An 8,844-nucleotide genomic window follows, 5' to 3' on the forward strand; every position below is an offset into this window, starting at 1 on the left:
TTTTTTTTTTTTTTTTTTTTTTTTTTTTTTTTTTTTTTTTTTGTCTTTTTGTCTTTTTTCGTGACCAGCAACGGGATCGCAACCCTTGGTGTTGCCCCCCTCCTCGCTGGGACCGGCAACGGGATCGCAACCCTCGGTGTTGCATCTGCACCTCGCTCAGCCAGTGAGCAGCCGATCTGCATGTGGGATCCGAACCCTCGGCGGGAGCGCCGCCGCACTTCCCAAGCAGCGCACTGTAGCAGTGCGCCACTGGGCCGGCCCTAAATTTCATTTCTTTATAAATTATCCAGTTTCAGATATTCTATTGTAAGTAACAGAAAATGGACTAATACAACTGTAGTATATTGAATTGTGTCCCCCCAAAACTCACTGAAGCTTGAATTGTGTCCCCCAAGTTTCATGTATTAGAAACTTAGCCCACACTGTGACTGTTAAGAGGGTGGGAGATCCTGTTATGGTAATTGAAAGGTGGAGCCTTGAAGAGGCGATTGGATTGTAGGACCGTGCAGTAGGGAATGGGTTAAAAATGGTGGTCAGGGGTGTGGTTCTGAGGGCTTTAAAAGAAGAGCAGAGTCTTTCTTTCTCTCTGTTCTCTCTGCTTCCACCTTCTTGCAATGTGAGACCCGTGGGTCACTGTCACCACCACCAGATGGACTTTGGACTTCCCAGCCTCAGAAACTGTAAGCAATAGATTTTGTTTTCTTTATAAAATACCCAGTTCCATGTATTTTGTTATAAGCAACAGAAATGGGCTAAAACAGAAAACTGGTACCAGAGAAGTGGGGTGTTGCTTATAACAGATACTTGAAAATGTGGAAACAGCTTTGGAAGTGGGTGTTGAGGGAAGGTTGGAGGAGTTTGGAGGACTCCAAAGAAGACAAAGAGATGAGGGAAAGTCTGCAACGTCTTACAGACTGGTTACATGGTGGCGAGCAGGTTTATTGGAAACTGGGGCAAAGCTCACCCTTGCTGTGAACTGGCAAAGAACTTGGCTGCATCGTGTCCATGCCCTGGGACTGTGTGGAAGTTGGAACTTAAGAGCTGTGAATGAGAGTATTTGGCAGAGGAAATTTCTAAGCAGCAAAGCATTCAGGAAGCTGCATGGCTGCTTGTGACAGCTTATGCTGAGTTATGGCAGCAAAGGCACAACATAAAGCCAGAATTTAAAAGGGAAGCAGACTGTAAAGATTTGGAAAATTTGCAGTTTGGCCATGAGGTAGAGAAGCAGAGACATTTTCAGAAGAAAAATCCGATGGTGCTAAGAAGATTAGTAAAAAGGAAAGGGATTATCCAGAGAAGGAGAAAAGGCCCTGAAGACATTGCAGAAGCCTCTGGGGCCAACCCTTCCATTTCAGGCCCAAAGGCCTAGGGAGACAGAATGGTCTTGGGGAACTGGCCTGAGGCACCCTCCATGGGCTCGCTGCCCAGGGCCACCTCAGGAAACTGATCCTCACACCACCACCCCAGCTACTTTCGTTGCCCCAGCTGTGGCTAAATTGCCCCAGATGTGGCTGGACTTGCAGTTTTGGAAGCTACAAGCCAGAAGCTTTGGCAGAGTCCTCATGGTGTGAGGTCTGCAGGCTCACGGAATGCCAGAGCTCCGAAGGCTTGGGAGTCTCCACCCAGATTTCAAAGGATGTATGGAAAAGTCTGGGGGCCCAGGAAGAGATCTGTCACAGGCACAAAGTCACCACAGACAGCCTTCACTAGAGCAATGCCGAGTGGAAACGTGGCGTCAGAGTTGCAGCAGAGAAACCCCATAAGCGCCATGCCTAGTGGAGCTGTGAGAACGGGACCGCCGTGCAGACCCCAGACCTGTGGAGCTACCAGAGTGGAACCCCAGCCTGGGAGAGCTGAAGTGTGGCCTGAGACCAGAAAAGCCACAGGAGCAGAGCTGCCCGAGGACTTGGGGACCCACCGCACACCAGTTTGCAGAGGACATGGAACATGGAGTCAAAGTACTTGATTTGCCAGCTTTGGGATTTGATGCCTGCCCTGCTGCAAGATTTCGGACTTGTTTGGGACCTGTTACACCTTTCTTTTGGCCTATTTCTCCCTTTTGGAACAGGAATATGTACCCTATGTTTGTCCCACCATTGTGTCTTGGAAGTAGATGACTTGTATTGATTTCACAGATGGGACTTTGAAATTTTAAGTTGAAACAAGTTAAGACTTTGGGGATGAAATGAGTGCATTTGCATGTGAAAAGGACGTGAGTTTTGGGGGATCAGGAGTGGAATGTAGTGGATTGAATTATGTCCCCCCAAAACTCACTGGAGCTTGAATTGTGTCCCCCAGGTTTTACATATTAGAAACTTAGCCCTCACTGTGACTGTTAAGAGGGTGGGAAATCCTATTATGGTCATTGAAAGGTGGAGCCTTGAAGAGGTGACTGGACTGTAGGACCGTGCAGTAGTGAATGGGTTAAAAATGGTGGTCAGGGGTGTGGTTCTGAGCTTTAAAAGATGAGGAGAGTCTGTCATGTCTCTCTCTGCTTCCACCATCTTGCAATGTGAGACCCCTGGGTCACTGTCACCACTACCAGATGGACTCTGGACTTCCCAGCCTCAGAAACTATAAGCAATAAATTTTTTCTTTATAAAACACCGAGCTCTGTGCATTTTGTTAAAAGCAACAGAAATGGACTAAAACAACAGCCTTCCACCTCCCTCCTGCCACTGTCCCATTTCTCTGACCCACTTTGCTGCAAAACTCCCTAAAAGATGAAAGAGGTGCCTGCAGGTACTCGCCAGACCTCCCCGGCCACTCGCCCAGCCACAACCCCCGCTGCCGTCCATCCTCAAGTCGCTGCTGTGGGGGGACATCGCCTCCCTCCTGAAACACAGTCTACACCGAGGGCACGTTGCTGATCCACCCACCTCGCTGGCTAGTCACCACCTGTCAGCTCTGGGGTGCTCTGGGCTCAGTCGTGGGCACCTTCTCTCCCAGTCTCCCCATTCCCTGTGGGTTCTGTCTGGTCTCAGGCTCTGAAGGTCTCGACACTCCCATGTCCCTCAAGCGGCACCTCCAGCCATGGCCTCTTCTCAGAGATCACGTCCTTCAGGCCCCCGCTCAAAAGTCAACTTAATGCTGTGGCCTTCTCTGACCCCTACACAGCGCGGCCGCCCTAAGCCACACTCTGCACTGCTTGCCCCGTTTCCTATGCGGGAAGCAAATCCCAGTACTCATCGCCACACACTTGCTCACGTGCCCGGTCCCCGTGCCTCTCAGCCCTGCGGTGCAGCTGTGCAGGACACAGGGACGGACCACGCAACAAGCAGCACACCTGAGTGAAGTGCGGACCCACCAGAAGAAGAGACAGAGGGCCAGGGAAGCCGCCCAGGCGTCCCCAGCAGAACTCAGCCCAGGGCAGGGCCGGTGTGTTCACTTGTGTGTCCTCAGCACCTGGCAGAGGCTCAACAAATAAATGAGTGAGTAGCGAATAGTGGGTGAGTGGAGGGAGCCTTGGAAGAAGGGCCAGACAGACGTACGGGCAGAAGGGCAGACGGCGGATGGGCCCGCGGGTGCGTGGAAAGGAGGACGGACAGAGGGACGGCAGGCAGGATGAGCAGCCGCCCTACCCTTCTTCTCTACGTGGCCTGAGACCCTTTGAGCCTCGTCCTAGCAGTGAGCTGGGCTCAGGCTGGGTTGAGTCACTGGGACTCCCCACATCAGAGCACTCTGCACCCCAGGCCATACAGCCCGACTCCTGGGCCCAGAATCTCTCTTGGGCAAACTACCTTGTGAGGCACAGGAGTGGGCCAGGACCTCACCCCGACCCAAGAGAACAACAGAGAGTCCTGGGTGGTCACCCGTGGACTGACCCAGCTGGGAGCAGTGTTCATAGCTGAGGGTCTGGGCTCCCCCAGGGCACAGACGGCCCCACGAGGGCATGCACACCTCTACCAGCTGCTGTGCCCCAGGAAGTGCCAACATCTCCCAGAGGTCTGCAGGGTCCCTCTGAGGCACTCCTCTGATTTGTGTAGGACCCTCCAGCCCGGGCGGTTAGGACCCCAGCCCAGACCTCACACCTGCCTCCCCAGGGCTGCAGGTGCCCACAAAGTTAGAGCCGATCGCAGACCCAGACACACCCCAGACTCACTAATGCAGGTCCTGAGTCCTAAGCAGGCAGGGCAGAGACAAGAGGGTGCCCAGGCCAGCCTACTGGGGCGGAGGGGCTTCCCAGGGCAGCGTGGAGCCTGGGTGGGTCCAGCCCTGCACATCTCCACTGCCCCACACTGGCCTCAGCAGCAGAGGGGCCCTGCCAGCCTCTGCAGAGGAGTCGGCCCTCACCAGGCAGCAGGCCAGGGCGTCGCCTGCCCCCGCAACCCCAGCCTCCAGCCCTCTGAGCACCAATTAAACCCTGATTCAAAACAACAAAGTAACGAGCAACCCCCACCCCGGCCCGCTCCCCCCGGGACCGCAGCTCAGGAGGGCCAGGGCGAGGGCTCTTCCCTGGGTTCCCCCTTGCACACTCGCAGGTTCACGTGTCCCCGTGGGCCCCACACAGGAGCAGCACAGTGGCTCTCCTGTCCCCGCAACCCCAGCCTCCAGCCCTCTGAGCACCAATTAAACCCTGATTCAAAACAACAAAGTAACGAGCAACCCCCACCCCGGCCCGCTCCCCCCGGGACCGCAGCTCAGGAGGGCCAGGGCGAGGGCTCTTCCCTGGGTTCCCCCTTGCACACTCGCAGGTTCACGTGTCCCCGTGGGCCCCACACAGGAGCAGCACAGTGGCTCTCCTGTGTGACTCTGGGCCTGCATGTGAGCCCCAGGGACGCAGGTCTCCCCCACCTGGAGGTTCCCCTCACGACCCAGCGTCACCTCCAGGGGTGAGACGCAGAGCGAGAAGGAGGCTGGAAACCTTCAGCACCAACACCAGCTCTCCTCCTGCAGACACCGAGAGAGACACGGGACAAGGCAGAAAGACGCAGAGAAGCAGACGTGGAGAGGCAGAGAGACAGAGAACGAGGCGGAGAGGAAGGAAGAGGGCATGGACGAAGAGAAGACAGAAGCAACAGGACGGGGGGCTGGAGAAGCGGGTCTCAGGACCCCTGGGATTCTCTCACTGGGGCTCCCAGGGAGGTGAGCCCACCCTAACCTCACCTCTGCCCAGGAGTGTGACCAGCGGGGCAGAGGCATTGGCCCAGCGCGCCCACCCTCGGGAGGCCCCTCCTGCTCCCAGTGGGGGACCTGGAGCCAGCAGGTGCTGAAAGACCCAGGGCCCCGCCCAGGGCTTGGCACGGGCTGCTGCCGCCTTCCCTCCCTGCCCCCAAGTGGCCCAGACGCTCAGCACCGTGGACAGCACCCCAAGGCAGGGTCCCGCCTCCGCCACCAGCTCCCAGTGGGTCCAGTTGACACCACTTAAGCGTCAACAAACCATTGACTCAGCAGATGCTCACCACCCGCTCCTGGGTGCCCGCCCCAAGCTAGGCTCTGGGGACACCCTGAAAAATAAGCCACTGTTCATGTCCTCAGGGACTTGAGTCTAGAGGGAGAGAGATGTAAACAGCTACAGTGGCTCATGGACACCCCTGGGAGTGGGGAGCTAGGGAGCTGCCCATCGTCCGAGGGACACTCTCTACCAGCCTCCCCCACTTTAGCCCCCACAGGTGGGAGTCACCAGTGGGGTGGAACACAGGTCTCCACAGGGCCACAGAGGGCTTTCCATAGATTCCGCCCCAATGCCACGCATATGACGGCATCACTGCACCCAGAAGGGCTCGGAAGCCGCCTGAGGCTGACATGTTGGGTGTGCCGCAGACAGCTCCGGGCCCAGCCTTCAGAAGGCCCTTCCCCAAGCCCCGTCCTGCGAGCACTGCCCCCACCAGCAGGGGCCGGTCCACAGGCTGCTTCAGCAGCAAGAGCAGGAGGTGAGGAGCAGGCCCCCCAGGATTCACTCTGAGGGCCGTATTCAGGAGGCCAGCTCCACTGAGCCGACTGTTTCTTCCCCACATGCAGGGAGCTCATGGAGCTTGAGCCCCAGACCCAGGGGCTTCCACAGCTGCCTCCTTCCTCCGTACCATCAGCCCCAAGCCCCTCTCCACACATGCACCAGGCAGCCCTGGGCGGTCACTGGGTAGTGGATGGAGGCCCCGGCCACTACCACCACTCCCAGGGAAGCAGTGTTCTGGCCTGAAGTGGGGCCCACTCTCTTCTCCCCAATCTGGGCTCTGAGCCTCCCGGGGACCACAAGGCCCCGGGGAAGAACAGGCTGCCATCCCTGGCCCAGGAAGGAGCCTCTGGGATTTGGGTCATGCAAACAGGTTCTGTGGGAGCAAACTCCCCACGCTGTCACCCCCTCCCCCAGAGCGGCCAGCCCCAGCTGTCAGCCTCCGGCCAGAGAAACAGGGAAGGGGCCTCCAGCGCTCGTCAGACAGCTGCAGCAAACAAGGCCCGCCCGCCCACCTGCAGGTTGTTCTAGGTCGTTCTAGGAGTCACAAGCTGGTAGTCACCAGGGTCCATTTGAGGAGGAACGTGGTGGGAGGACATGCTGAGTGAGCCCCTTCCTGGGGCTAGAAGCCGGACACAGCAACACACAGGGCCCACCCAAGGCAGCCCGCACTCCGAGGTAGATGTTTCCAGGCGACCTCCTCAGCAGGGAACGAGGCTCAAAGTACCAAGGACCCTCCTAGGGCACAGGCCGAGCCCCACCTCCAGGGAAAGTTCCTCACCAAGGCAGACCACGATCCAGAGGCAGCTGGCTGGCTCACGCCAGGTCAGCGGGACCTGGTGGCCACTTGCCTATGGGCCCTATAAGCAAACTCCCCTGAGGACAGTCTGCCTTTCAGCAAAGAAAGCAGCACAGACACCTCTCAGAGAGAAGCGACCCCCCATCCCACACGATGGCAATCAGAGACTTCCCTACCCTCGTCCACCTCAGGCGGGGCCATGGGGGACCACCAGCATGGACACTGCAGCCTGTCCCCCATCCGGGCAGACAGCACACACCACAGCCTGCATGCACAGGTACACCCCCGAACCCAGCCACCTACCCCGTGAGGACCACCACAAAGTCCATGACGTTCCAGCCATTCCGCAGGTACGAGCCCTTGTGGAAAACAAAGCCCAGAGCGATGATCTTGATGCCGGCCTCGAAGCAAAAGATCCCGATGAAATAGGGCTCCGTGTCATCCTAGAAGCACAGAACAGTGGTCACTACCTCCCCCACCCAGTGCAGCAGTGGCCAGGACGGCAGTGGGGACGCCACCCTCCCTGTGTGATGGCTACAGCCCCCCTCCGGAGTCTGACCCTCCTGGCCCTGCCACGACACCCACAGATGTCTCCAACTCAGCATTTCCATCCCTGAGACTGTGTTTGCTGGTCTGTGCACGTTCCCCTAACGGTATGTGCCACCGTTCACACAGCAGCAAGGTCCCCGCAATGCTGGAACGTGCCTTCCGCTACCCACCCCAGTATCTCAGCCTCCGACCCACTTCACAGAGCAGCCAAGACCTTCCTGGCCAGAAGCGCACAGCAGGTTGCTTAAGGGAAGACAGTACTACTGTGGTGTTTATAACGTAGGCTCCTGTGTTAACAAAGGTAACCCTTTAACACCCCTATGGGGTCATCCCATCCAAAAGAGGAGGTAGGACCCAGAGAGGCCAAGGAGCTGGGCAGAGACCACAGCTCATCTGTGGCAGCACTGGACTCAAACCCAGTAGCACGTGGGTCAGCACGTGGGCCTCCCCTGGGCTCTGGCCACGGTGCGGGGCGGGCTCGATAGAGCTCAAACTTCCCGGACTCTTCTTATGCGTCATGCAAATGTTGGTGGAAAAACAGAAACCGAGAAGCAAGAGCTGCAGCTCCGAGGGCGCTGGAGTGATGAGGGCCCACGTCTATGAGGGCCCCAGGGCAGCGCCACGGCACAGTCCGGGTCATGCCTGAGACCCCTCGGGCGGGCTCAAACACCAGCTTAGACCAAGATGCCGCCAGGCCTCGGGGACGCGTGGTGTCCAGCTGGGGGCAAGGCTTCCACAGCTAGAGCTTAAGGAGAGGAGTTCAGGGTGGAAGTAACAATGTGACCAGAGGAATGAAGTCAAAAGTCCCTTCCTGCACTCCAGGCTGCATCGCAGCCAACAGTTACTGAGCTCCGAGCGGGGCCAGGCCCCTCCAGTGCTGAGCAGAGAGCACCGTGCTGTGGAGCTTGGGGTGGAGGATGCCACGTGAAGACGCAGCGTGGCAAGTGCCTGCGGGAGGGAGGCGAGAGAGAGCCTCTGGGCACAGGCGAGCCCTGGGGAGCTGGGCCAGGAGGGTGGGCCCTCAGGGATGCTGTCTCAAGAAGCAGATGAAGGGCTGGTTGGAGGCAGCCAGCTTCAAGGGCCTCCCCTGAGGGTTCGCCCCCAGGACCGTGGAAGCCATAGGAGGACCTGCCCTCCAGAAAGCTGCGCTGCCCTGCCAGGGAGTGGCCAGGGCAACAGGGCCCGGGACTGGCCCCGAAGAGCCACCAGGCGTGGTGGGTGGGCCTGTCCCACAGCCTGTGCCTTCCTCCCCAGGAGGCCTGGGCAGCTGAGTGTCCGTCGGGCCAGGCCCCTCAACCTGCTGTCCTGAGGCTGACTCATGACGGGTGAGGCTCCTGAAGGAGGACGCGGCTCTCTTGGCCTTGAACCTTTTGGTCTAGTTTAGTTGAGAGGCCTCCTCTCCCCAAAGGGAGGGGCTGCTGACCACCTGCCCCAGGGGGACAGCTGAGCTCCGGCCAACACCGGTTTTCACAGTAAGTTTCTGGATAGAAAAGAGAAGAGCCGGCCAGACTCCAGAGCCGGCAGCTGGGCCGGAGGCGCCACCCAGACCCTTCTCCCAGGCCCACCCGTGAGCGGCAGGCAGCTGAGGGCGGGCTGGCAGGGG

General features: G+C 58.3%; 1 protein-coding gene across 1 annotated transcript in view; it reads right to left on the reverse strand.

Annotated features, from left to right (window-relative positions):
* Positions 1-8,844, reverse strand: part of CACNA1B (calcium channel, voltage-dependent, N type, alpha 1B subunit) — a gene marked incomplete at its 3' end in the record, with an annotated part of 72,006 nt that overhangs the window by 55,931 nt on the left and 7,231 nt on the right. The window contains exon 5 of the mRNA XM_008576618.1: positions 6,996-7,135. Coding sequence (XP_008574840.1) covers positions 6,996-7,135 — 140 coding nt within the window. The remainder of the gene's footprint in view (positions 1-6,995; positions 7,136-8,844) is intronic.

The sequence above is a fragment of the Galeopterus variegatus genome, unplaced genomic scaffold, assembly GCF_000696425.1.
Source record: "Galeopterus variegatus unplaced genomic scaffold, G_variegatus-3.0.2 Scaffold1373, whole genome shotgun sequence".
Lineage (NCBI taxonomy): Eukaryota > Metazoa > Chordata > Mammalia > Dermoptera > Cynocephalidae > Galeopterus > Galeopterus variegatus.